Source organism: Mustela nigripes, chromosome 4 (genome assembly GCF_022355385.1).
Source record: "Mustela nigripes isolate SB6536 chromosome 4, MUSNIG.SB6536, whole genome shotgun sequence".
Taxonomy (NCBI): Eukaryota; Metazoa; Chordata; class Mammalia; order Carnivora; family Mustelidae; genus Mustela; species Mustela nigripes.
In genome coordinates, this window is record NC_081560.1 from 65,487,619 (window position 1) to 65,500,658 (window position 13,040).

A 13,040-nucleotide genomic window follows, 5' to 3' on the forward strand; every position below is an offset into this window, starting at 1 on the left:
CCTTCTCTTTACTCTTTGCCAGTTTAAAGGCAACATACCATTGTTTTAATTTGCATTGTCTTACTAGTGAGGTTAAACATTTATTTTCATGTGGATCACTTCCCTGGGATTTTACCTTGTCTGTATACTAGGGGTGATGAAAAGCAGTCAGCTCAGTCCTATCCACTTGCTGCGGCAGACTGGATGACTGATGGATGGTTGATGAGAAGGTGGTGTGGGCACAGGGAAAAGGACTGCTAGCAATCCTGGAGCAAGGAGGTCAGATTGCTTCCTTTTCTTCTTTTATGAAATGTGACAATAGAAATACAGACTCATTGGCAGAAAAAAACCTAGGTATTTCAAAAGGACGTGACTATGTAGCAAAAGCTCCCCTCACAGTCTCTTCCCCTGTCCCACAGGCCCTATTTCCCAGGTGTAACCATCTTCAGTCCTTCTTCCTCGCTTGTCCCCCTCCCCTCGGACTGTCCTCCTGCAGGACCAGCTGCAGAGGTCACGGGCTGAGGGGAGTGATAGGGAGGAAGGGTCAGGGATTGGAAAAGGAATCGTTTCTCCTTACAGTAGCTCCCAGGGTGGTCACAGGGAAGGGAGGCATGGGAGACCACACCGAGGCTTTTGTCTGTAATCAAATGGGCAGATTGAGAGTGAGTTAAGATTAGCCCGTTTGCCTTGATTTCAGTCCATATGGAAAATGGCAGGCTGTTTATTGCCACACAGGAGCCGTGTCCTTTCTTAACTTTTGTTCCTTGAGTGTAACCCTTTTCCTTCACACAGTGGGAGAGAAAACCTGAGAAATGGTTTGCCTTTCCTGCATGAAGCCTCCTCCCCATTTGGCAGGTCCTGTGGAGCCCTACATCTATCTACCTTTTATCCCGCCTGCTTCCAGACAGTGGTTTGAAATAACATCCATTGCCTACAGAACCTTACCCAATTCTGGCCAAAGGAATGTCACAGAGTCTTGCTTAAAACTGATGCCAAGACTCGAGTAGAATTTATAGTGTGAAACGGGACCCATTCCTTATCAGAAAATCATTTGTAGGAAAAGTGATCTAATTATTCAAATTCTTAGTGCTAAGAAATGGCTGTTTTAAATGGGAGGGTCCACCACCACACTGATCCGGAACCTTTCAAACAACCTTCCTCTCTTTGAGAGATACAAAGGCCAGCGAAACGGAATAGGCAGTTTTAGAACCAATGGGTCACCAGCGTCCCATTAAGGAAAAGAACTAAGACATTCAAGGAGGAAATACTTCTCATTTTCTTGAGATTCTTTCTTTTTTTCCAGCATTGAAAACTGATCACCTGATCACCCACCTCTTCTTGGATCATTTTCCACAGGGAATGGTTTTCTCCGAGGATTTAATTTCTCTCCCCATTGTCTTGGATGAGAGTTTAATATTAAACAAGATAACTCTTAGGCATACACAGTATATGTAACGTTGTGAGTTGTTCAAATAACAGAACAAAATCCTGTATGAGGAAGCTTTATCTTCAACCTAGTTCAACATGGTTTTTTGTTTGTTGTTGGTGGTGGTTTTTTTTTTTTTTTTTTTTTTTAAGAATTTATTTGTCAGAGAGAGAAAGAGTGCGCGCGCACACAAGCAAGGGAAGAGGCAGGCAGAGGGAGAAACAGGCTCCCTGCCCAGCAAGAAGTCTGACCTGGGTGGGACTCAATCCCAGGACCCTGGGATCACGACCTGAGCCAAAGTCAGACGCTTAACTGACTGAGCCACCCAGGTGTCCCCCACAGGGCTTTTTATCATGAAGTATTTATTTTAAAAAGGGCAAGCCTCACTTTCTGGACCGAGGGGACATTATGGCATAATAAGACCTTAGGTGAGATCTCGGTGGCAGTAATGGGTCTATGTGGTTGGGGAAGAGGCGCACAGGGCACTGCTGTGTTGTATTATTTATCTAACCCTATGTAAGAAATTACCCCCAAATTCAGCACCTTAAAACAACAAACTGCTGATCTCACAGGGTTTCAGAGTTTCGGGAACCCAGGCGTGGTTTAGCAGGTCTGGCTCAAGGTCTGTCATGAGGCTGCAGCCAAGCTGCCGGCTGGGGTTGCAGTCATCTCAAGGCTCCGCTGGGGCTGAAGGATCTGCTTCCAAGCTCACCCACATGGCTGCTGGCAGGGGCCCTCAGTTCCTCGTTAGCTAGCAGCCAATGCTCCTTGCCATGTGGGCCTCTCCCCACAGACTTCCCGAGTATCCTCACAGCAGAGCTTCTCCCATAGCAAGTGATCCACGAGAGTACACGCCCAAGACAGAAGCCTTTTTACAACCTGATCTTGCAAGTGACAGCCATCACTGCCACACTCCATTCGTTAAGTCCAGCCCACACTTCAAGGGGAGGAAAATGAAGCTCTACCTCTTTGAGGGGAGTATCAAAGAATTTGTGGATATATTTAAAAAGCCACCATGTTATGATACAAGTTGTCTATATCTAGTTTACTCTTTGGTCTCCGGCAAAGGTGAGCACATTTTTTCTGTAAAGGACCAGATAGTAAAATATTATTTTAGGCATTGTGGGCCAGAATGTCTCTATTGCAAAATAGCCATAATTTATACATGACTGAGTGTGGCTTTGTTCAAGTCAGATTTTATTTACAACAACAAAAAAAAAGGCGTGGGGCAGATTTGGCCACAAGCAGGAGTTGGTTGACACCTGGTCTACAGCTATAGAGGTTATTGGAAGTCTAGTATACTAAATGATTTTGTTTCCTTGCCATCGGAATTCCATTTCAAAAGAAATTCGTCCATAAGACAGCTGTCTGATCTGCAGCTTGAAATTTAACAGTGAAATAATAGGAAGACAAAAAGGCAAATATGAGAGGTTTAGGTGGAGAAAAACTTCAGGACATGGGATTCCAATTGTCCTCTGGGAAAAAGGAAGAATTGGAATATAAAGGCAAAGAGCTGATTTAGTACCACATGGGACAATTTAGTACCACATGGGACAAGACAGTGTCTTCATTCCATTTAATCAATGAAGTGGAGATGAGACAAGAAGTCTGAGAGGAGACGTCCTCTAGAAAACCAGAACTGGGATGCTAGATGATAGCATTCCAGGTATGACTCAAGGTGTGAATTAAAGGACCCATCTTCACACACACACACACACACACACACACACACACACACACACACTTGAGAGTCCCACAGATGGGGTCGAAGGGAGGAGCTGCTGGGAACATGGGAATAATGGCACTTCAGAGTTGGAAGGGGTGGGGGCAAAGTTAATTTTGCACTATTCACAAACTTCAAGTGATTAGTTTTAGCTAACACAAGGCTAAGCATCTACGTTCTTAGGTATCTATTTTCCCCCTCCATGTTCTTTAGCTTTTTTTGTTTTTAGTTCCTTGGGTTTAATTTTGCAACTTGTTACTAATTTATTCCTCAGGGCTGTTTAAGCTTATATGACCGAGTCAAGCCTAGAGAGAGCTGAGAATTCCACTTTACCTTCAGTCACCTGAAATAAACTTCTAACCTAAGATAGTTTCCTGCCTAAATTATGTGTCATCCTCAAGAAGGTGGTTGAGAAAACTGAGGGTTGCTGGGGGTAGGGAGGTAGTGAGAGGGTAGCAGGGTTATGGACATTGGGGAGGGTATGTGCTACGGTGAGTGCTGTGAAGTGTGTAAACCTGGTGATTCAGACCTGTACCCCTGGGGTTAATAACAGATTATATGTTAATTAAAAAAAAAATAAAAAAGAAGGTGGTTGATAAATCTCACCATTAAAAAAAATTACGTTTTACTTTTTTTCAGTGCAAAGCACAGCCATGTTATTTTTAAGTTAATCTTAAAGGTAAAATCTTAACAACCTCTTTGATGAGATGTGCTTCAGAAAGGAACACTCTGCTAGTAAATTATTTCTCAAAGAGGTTTGTTTTTGCTCTCAGGCGGTGGCCTGAGACCAAAATGGGGCCTATTATGGCCCTATTTGGATAGCTGGGCATAACATCAACACTCCTTTGTTCTGTTAAGGTTTTCTCCCTCTTCTCCCAATCTAAAGCTAACCGAAGAGTAAAAAATTAAAAATTTTGCCAGTTTCCTTTGCAGGGAATACCCCACACTTCCTTTGAGGTGATGTCACTGAATTTAAACAAATTATTTCCATAAATAATTCCTGGGTATAAAATAAAGACGTGGGGGACAGTGTTTTCTCTCTTTAAGGGGCTCACAGCTGGGAAACCAGTACAAAGACTCAAAGCTTTAGTCATCCAGCTTCTTACCTTGTGATGGAAAGTATGCAAATGACCTGTCCAGAAGACAGCAGGCTGTGGAAATCCGATTCAGTCAGAGTCCCTCCAGTGCCAGAGATGCAGGTCAGGAATTCAGTGAGCACTGGATACCGCCGCCATCAACCTGATCTGAGTCCCTCTCTGTCAAGGTAAGATGCTAACAACCCAGTCTTTCCAAAGATATATGTGAACTATTCCAGTTTTACTAATAACTTTATTTAAATAAGACACAGGAACTTCTATACCGAAAAAATACAAAACAAAAGCCACACATTTCCTTGTGTAAAGCCATATTGTATGGTAACTCCAATACTGTTCAGCGCAGTGGCTAGAATTAAACAGTACAACTATATACAAAATTTAAACAATTTCTGACAAATTTCTACAGCTGGATGTAGGATACATTTGAGCTCAACAACTTCTGGGAAGTTTACGTGGCAAAGCATACGCTTTAACACATTTGGTTCAAAACTTTAATATATGCTAAGAACAAATGTACAACACAATTAATATTTAGTTTCTCATGAGAAAATAAAAGCACATGTCACTATAAATATCGTACATCAGATTTTATCACCAAAAAACCATCCAGTCCATCTTTCAGAAATTGATATTGATACACTATTGCATCATATTTGGACAAAAGCAGAGCGTAGGATCAACACATTATGTAATGCTAAACCAGATATCAGAAGTTAATGGAGCTCATATTTATCTTACAGAACTAATAATTTTCTCCCTTTAACCATAATCTACAAAATATAGTATTTTCATCAAGGCCTGAGATTATTAGGGTTAAAGGTGTCTGCTGCTGAAGAGATTGTTTTAAAAGGTTCCCCTGTGAAAATGGCAAAAGTAAACTGAGTCCTTTTCCATGACAGTCTCCTACAATATAACACTGACTAATTTAAAGGAGCCAGAATGCACCTTCAGGAGAGAATATTACTGCAAACTTTGGTGGAAAGAAGATAATTGGGATCATGACAAAATAATACACAGAATACATACACACGCAAACATATACATATACATATATATATATATAATTTCTTTTAAAAAAAATCAATGGTGTTGCTTTCTTCTCTATCACCCCTCCCTTCTTCAACCTCCTTAGAAAATAAAACAAAGAAACCCCAAGGAATGACTGAAGGGAACTGAAACGTTCCTGTGACTGTAAGCACCTTATTCCCCTAATTCTTAAGAAAACAGTGCCATATACTGTAGGTACAGATGAAACAACTCTATGCTTTACTGAACTAAAAGCAATGGAATAAAAATACAAAAACTTCCCTTTGCTTTTGGAGACTCTCTTTGAGCTGCAGAAAACAAAGTCTGAGAGTTGGGCTCTTCCACTGACCAACTGGGATTATCTAGGGCTCTCATCACACAACTTCGTTGAAAATTCAGGTCGACTCTGCAAGTGCAAGGCGATTTACTTGGGTTTTTGCTTTACTTTGCACATCTGAAATACTAACAGAACCATCCATGATACTGTGAGGAGAGGCTTGAAGAGACAGCTGCAAACTACTGCTTTTCTAAGTCACCAAACAACCAGCTTTCTGTGCTGCACTGCTTCTGAGACCCACACATTCTCTCTCCACATGAATGCAACTCATGCACCTCAACTGCTGGAGGAAAACAAGAACCAAAAAGTGTGACATTTGTAAACCCTCAAGTTAAAGAACTTCCGAGAGAGAAACAGAACATTAATAATGCCTTTAGCTAAAACAACAGCACTTTGTGATTCTGCTGGCCAATATAAACAAAAAAAATCTCACCCATCCCTTGTGAGAGATCACTTTTTTTGCAATTAAACCTAGACTTTCTTGTTAAATTCCAACACACACAATTGGAATGTTTATGTACAGCCTGGTACCGGAGACACTTCATTTGCAACATTGTAACAGCCAGGAACTGAGCAACACCTGAATTTGTTTAAAAAAAAAAAAAAAAAAAAAGAAGCCACATGTACACATGTTGAAACAGTGAATTCAACAGTTGTGTTTTACTTGTAACCGCACGACAAAAGTGATGTCAGACACCACAGATTTGCTGGTTCTCCTCATGTTCACCCATGTCCAGGATTATTGTTCTCCTAGGGTTGAATGCACTTCTTATTCGAAGAATGTGGAATGTAATGAGGAAAGGGAAATGCATAAAATAAGGAAAGGCAAAAGAGTGATGTTCCCTCTTTAGCTTTTTAGCTGTGAAATATTTAATATCCCAATATGATATACATTCCAAGTTACCTGAGTTTAGACTTCAACTGAAGTACCTGAAGCTAGGCCATAGGGTGGGCACTGTGCAACTGTTGTGGCCATTTACTTATTTATTTTTTTGCATTGTATGTATTATAGAAGTTAGAAACAAACACCTGGATCAATTGTAAACATAATCCTGAAGTACAGTATTTTCCATAGGACAAAACACAGCAAGACATTTTCTATTTAGACAGGCAACTTTTTGATATAGAGCTTATTTATACTGAAGAATTTGGAACAAAACACAGGACACAGTACTAATCTGTCAAACATACTATGAAATGCATAGTCTCCACTTAAAACGCTGAATGACACACACATTTTGCAAGCAGTCCTGCTTTCCACAAAAACTGCTGAATAGGAGTTCCGTCCCTGCCAAGATCAGTGTTGAGATACTTTCTGATGCTGATAAGTATTCTGTTGGTGGTGGTGGTGTTCTGAAAGTTTGTCACTCCATGCAGATTAAGCTGTCTGAGGTCTAGTTCCTAATCCGTGAAGGTAGGGTAGAGGCCAGCTCCCCCCCGGTTTTAGATGATCACATAGTTCTGAGCAGAGATGTGCTCCTCGCCCTGCAGGTCCTGCAGGAGCTGCTGCTGCTGGGATGGCTGCTGGACGGAGGCCTCCATGGTGCCCACCGAGCTGGTGTCGTCGGAAAGAGACGTAAAGGAAACCCGGGAGGAGAGCTGCTCGACGGTCAGAGTGGCCAGGGCTGAGCTCTGGCCTGAATTAGGAGAGTTCTTGAGCATCAGGTCGGAGGCAGGTAAGAGAGGGCCTAGAAGTTTTACAGGACAGAAAGCTGATCCGGTGGGGATGAAATTAACCTTGTTTTTGTCAGGACATGAAAAGAGAGGGGCTGAGATAGGCTGACGAGACCTAAAACCGTAAAAGAAAATGACATTTACAATCACGAAAAGCTTCCAAGCTTTCTGAATTAGCTGGAGTTCTCTACGACAGCTACAATGTGAATGGTGGGGAATGAGTTAAGTGTACACAGAAGGGTAAACATCTTCCATAGCACAAGTCAGCTGGCAGACTACGGATGCACACAGCACCAAGTGATATTTGAGACGAAAGGATTCCAAAAGGACTGGGCAATTTTTTTCCGAGATCATTAGTTTGCTTTCAATCATTTAGGGAGATGGAAAAATGTCCTACATTATAGTTGAAGATTATGCCACGTTAGAATGACCATTTCTGCTAAGGAAAAGTATAATGGGAGAGGGATTACCTAATCATATATTTGGTTTTAAGCACTTTCTCCTTTTTCTGCATCACTATACAAGCTTCTACTAACAAATCAGGGGGTTAAAAAAAAAGAGTTTCAGGAATTTCGCAAAGAGCAAGTCAGCCCAACAGAGCAGGGTCCTCAAGACTTTCCTCCCCTCCCATTCCCAGGAACTAAGCCATCAACTCCTGCAAGACCGGTCTCTGTCCCCTTCCAGGTTGCAAGAGTGTACAGCAGCCTTCCCCAGGCACCTGTACTGGGACAAAGGGATGAGTGAGTCCAACAGCCACACAGTCTCACAGTCTTTTTTTTTTCCCCCCCTGAGCTAGTCTGCCAAGTATTTACAGCATGAACCTTTCCTTTAATTTCTAATTTATGAAATTTCAAAAAGAAAAAAAATCTGTGGATGAGATGTCTACATTAAACGAATACACATGCTAGATGTGTCTACAGGGAGACAAGTTAGTTTCCTTCTGGCTTTGGGATCCTGTCATAAGGCCAGCCATCTTAGATACTAACTTTGCTGCTGAACACCTTCTTGTTAGCCATCCAAATTAGTAGAGCTTTGGAAAGGATAATCCATAGTGATTAAAAAATAGACCTTTTAGGTTGTAGGGATAAGTTTCCAAGCTTTTTTGTATTAGCTTATGTATTTCCAACACGTAGGCTCCAATTCTCCACTAAGATCCCTTCTGCCTATTCAATTCTCTTTTCATAATTTGGTTTTAAAACGCATTATCAGCTGGATGGAGTAGTTGATTCATCTGTAATCAACTGGTCTCAGTAAAAAGCTTTACAGCTTTGCAGATCCCAGCTGATAGAAAAGACATTACTTACGCCAGTTCCTCAAAGACCTTCACTCGCTCACATCCCTCTGGGGGCTCCCGTTTGAACATGTAGCTGTTGTTTGGTTTGGGAGATGAAGCGTACTTGGGTAACGGTGAGCTACTCCCACTGTCTGTAAATTTAAAGCAGTTATATTAACTAGTGATTGAAAGCTCTTTTAAATTAAGTTTGATTTCCAAACAAGCAGCCTTTTGCCCAGTTTATCCACTATGGCCCCTCTGCTTCCACCACAGAACTTCCTTTATTGCACAGCTATTACTAACAGCCTCACGTAGTACATTTCTTAGAAATAGAAGCTTCGATGCAACAGTAATCTGCCATACCACGGAACATAAAAGGGCGTTATTTTGGTCAGAAATTGCATTTTGAATAAAGTAGAACTATAATCTGGAAAACAAAAACAGTGGTATGTATTTCAAAATGTAAATGAATGGGATAATATGTATAAATCATGCGAGAGAATTATAAGAGATTATAATACAGGGTACTCTGTTTTCTCACTGTCCAACCAATTTAATTAAAAATTTTAGCATGTGGAATAATCTTCATTACAAATGTTCCTAGCAGAAACATTACTTTTCTTAAACACCACAAATAAATGTATGCAGGGAAAAAACAGGTTTACAACACATAATGTCTTTTTCCCTTAGCCCACTATGAAAACAGAGTTTGCTCAGAATTTCTCCTTTAAAAGGTCTTATATAAAAGACTTTTTCCAGCAGTTTGTATTTTTGCAACTCAAAGCATGAGAAATCTAAAAGCATCTCTACTAATATGTTTTCTTCACATTTTTGACCAAAAAAAGAAAATGGTCTATTCATGAAAGGCCATAAAACCTATATGTAATTTCTCCCTTTCCTACCTGGCAAAGGATTTTGGAAATTCAAATCTACCAAAATGTGTCATTATCTTTGTAAGACGCCAAGCTGTAAAGTCAGTAACATACCTGTATAAATAGAATAGTCCCATTTAAACAAATTCTGACTTAATGCAAACCAATCCCCACTGCTAAAATACTAAGCTCACATTCTGTTGAGATGTCTGATTTTTACGTATATTTCTGAAAGCTGGCATTGGCATCATAATTATGTTTGTCACAATTTTGATGAGTTGCTTTAGTTTAGGCTACAGAACACAGCACAATATTCAGAATCTGAAAAATAGCGATGTTTTTATCATCATTAATGAACTATAATACATGCTTAGAAAGTAGACTCTTGAGGCGCACTTAGTGTATTTGGTGAATGATTCAAAGAGCATCTATGTTAGTCTTGGGAATGGAGATGCATGCTTAGGTTTAAATATGGCAGTAACTCTGGGAAATCACTATCTACAAAAGGCCACACCACTGTGAAACCTAAAAAACCAGAGTTTCTCTGTCACTACTGTTACAGATGTTCCTACAGACCTTTGGAAGAAACTGGGTCTTAGAATTAAGTTTGGTTTTTTCACGTGCCATTCAGATTTAAGGATTTTCTTAAAATTTTTTAACATTCATCTTACATTACTTACACAAATGCGAGGCAGCAGGAAGAATATAATTTTCTCTCGTAGGTGGTTGCACAACATAACTAACCTGGCTAGAGTCTGAGTTTGCTGTTCTCTACTTGAGTGAGGCCAGATGGAAAAGACTGGTCCACAGTCAAAAAGTGGTGAGAACAAGGCCTTGAGCTCGTTGTAATAAAGCCTGACCCCGCTTTCCCGTCCAAGCAGCAAAAAGGCCCATAGAGGCAATGCAAGGCAAAGGAGAGAAGATGTGTGACGCCTCTGGGGAGTTTCCTGTTGGTGACAGCAGAACCCAGGAAGGGCACAACTGGCCTGAAGTCGTGGGCTCAACAGCTATGACAAGCTTTTTTGGGCTTTGAGTGGGAGTGTGACTGTGTCAGTGGTCAAGGACTCTCCCCATCAGCATGTCAGAAAAGTCATCTTGGCCACAGCTGCAGTTTCCTGGGCTCTCCTTCTGTACGACATCACCAAGCTGACTGCAGGATTTCTTTCCTGACTTCAGTAATGGTTTCAAGGGACTCTTCCAGGACTGAAAGCTAGATGTGAGTTGGACAGTCTGCAAAACTGTCTTCTTATTAACATCTACAATAAATCAAATAGTGTTTCTTCCTAAATTTTTTCTAATTTCAGAGGCTTATATATATATATTTTTAAAGATTTTATTTATTTATTTGACACAGAGAGAGAGATCACAAGTAGGCAGAGCAGCAGGCAGAGACAGAGGAGAAGCAGGCTCCCTGCTGAGCAGAGAGCCCGATCCGGGACTCGATCCCAGGACCCTGAGATCACGACCTGAGCCAAAGGCAGCGGCTTAATCCACTGAGCCACCCAGGCACCCCACAGAGACTTATATTTTTAAAATTTTACCCACTTAAACATTCTTGTTCTTTTTGGGGGGATGGGGGGCTGTTTAATATTAAACAATAAATATACTGCCATCTTAGAAAGATAATATTCAGTACTATTATATCTCTTTGCCTCCTCAATGAAAAAAGTTGGTTTTTCAAAAGAGACTCTTAATGTCACAAAACAAACTGAGGGTGTCCCGGGGGAGGGGTGTTGGGAGAGGGTGGTGGGGTCATGGACATTTGGGAAGGTATGTGCTAAGGTGAGTGCTATGAAGTATTCAAAGACCTGTACCCCTGGGGCTAATAATATATGTTTATTAAAAAATTTAAAAAAATTTTTTAAAAAGTTGGGTTTTGTTGTTGAGAATATATATATCTAACATTTATTTGAATGTTTGGTGGTCTGGAAAGACAAAGCTTGGAAAAAAAAATTGAAACCAACAGATTTGCTCAATCTGGAGTTTTTTCCTCAGGTGAGTATGCAATCTGGTAGAAAGCAAAGAGGAAGAGAAAATGGAGACACCCTGTCTGTGGTTTCAGCTCTGTCTCTAGTTGTATAACTTTGAACACAAATGCCTTTCTGAGCTTCTAGAAAACTAAAGGAATTACCACTCCTAACTAAAATCCTGTGGCATTTTTAAGGGTCCTAACAAGGGTCCTATTTTTTTGTTTACAAGGTGGCATTATTTAAAAACAACATCACTCATAGGGGTACCCGGGTGGTACAGTCAGTTAAGTGTCCGATTCTTGGTTTCAGCTCAGGTTGTGATCTCAGGGTTGTGATATCAAGCCCCGCATTGGGCTCCATGCTCAGAACAGAGTCTGCCTAAGACTCTCCCTGTCCCTCCCCCACACTCACTCTCTCTAAAGTAAATAATAAATAAATAAATAAAAACAACTCACATGAACAACTATTCTATCCATTTCAGACTTGGAGTCTTTAACGGATTCATTCAAACCTCTGTGTTGAGTTTAATGAAGAGTTCAGTAACAGAACATAAATGTGAGGTAAGCATGTCTGCTCAGGAACTTCAAGATGAAAAGTCTCACAGTAATCTTAATTCAATCCTTCTTGTTCACAAGCATGATAAATTTTCACATTCTGTTATCTCTTAGTAGGAAATAACTAGACATTTAGTTCACACTAAATGTTACTTTATATTCCTACAACATCATAGCCAATGTCAATTAATAAAATGAAATGTAACAAATATGATTCTGTCTGTCTGTATTTATAATAGTCTTACCTATCTCTTTAAAGAATCACCCAACTCTGAAAATCAGGAGTATGGAACTATTTTATTGGCTGTTATAATAGATAATACTTATACATGTGTACCATATTTACCATTAAAATACAAGTAGCTTATCAAATATTTTTGAACTCATGATGAGTTAAAACTTGAAAAAATTAGAGGTGTTTTAGACAATGAAATTCCACAGAGAAACAGTATTTTTTTAAACTACATGTACTTTTATAGTTTTCTGAATTTCTCCTTATATATGGCCTTCATTATTTCTGGTATATTAAATATGGTCCCAATTTCAGCATAAAAAATCATATTATTCAGTTAAGTCATTCTGCAGGTAGGTATGTAAAATCTTTGCTATGGTTCTATTCTAGCCTGAAGTCTTTAGATGTCTCTTACTATCAGATCACTTTATCAAATGAAGCGAAATTAGTACTAAAACAAGCTATGCAATTACAGAGCAGCAGTTCTTAACTCTGGTTTCACATTAGACTCATTAGGAGAGGTTTCAAAAATACCAACAAATATCACTGTCCAGACCTCATCTCTAAGATATTCTAATTTTATTAGTCTGGGGTTCCTCCCCAGCATGTGCTCCCCTCCTCCACGTTTTTTGGTAAAACCCCCACACGCTTTTAACAGAGTCAAATTTGAAAGCCAATCATGAAAAGGTCAAAACACTGGTTTGGAATCGGGCTGCCTTGCCTGACTTCTACCAGGCCTGACACCTAGGAAAAGTCTGATCCCTTTTTTGATCTACAAAATGGAACTACTGATACGTAGCTATGAAAAACATGTATAAAAGAATCAAGACGACGCCTGAAACATAGTGAACTCTCAATAAATATGACTTTAACAGAA

General features: G+C 40.1%; 1 protein-coding gene across 1 annotated transcript in view; it reads right to left on the reverse strand.

Moving 5' to 3' along the window:
- Positions 1 to 4,426: 4,426 nt before the first annotated feature.
- The window catches only part of GLCCI1 (glucocorticoid induced 1), a 100,672-nt gene continuing 92,058 nt past the window's right edge, over positions 4,427 to 13,040 (reverse strand). Inside the window, exons 7-8 of the mRNA XM_059397538.1 lie at positions 8,567 to 8,687; positions 4,427 to 7,377 (exon numbers count right to left, since the gene is read on the reverse strand). Coding sequence (XP_059253521.1) covers positions 7,032 to 7,377; positions 8,567 to 8,687 — 467 coding nt within the window. The 3' untranslated portion in view covers positions 4,427 to 7,031. The remainder of the gene's footprint in view (positions 7,378 to 8,566; positions 8,688 to 13,040) is intronic.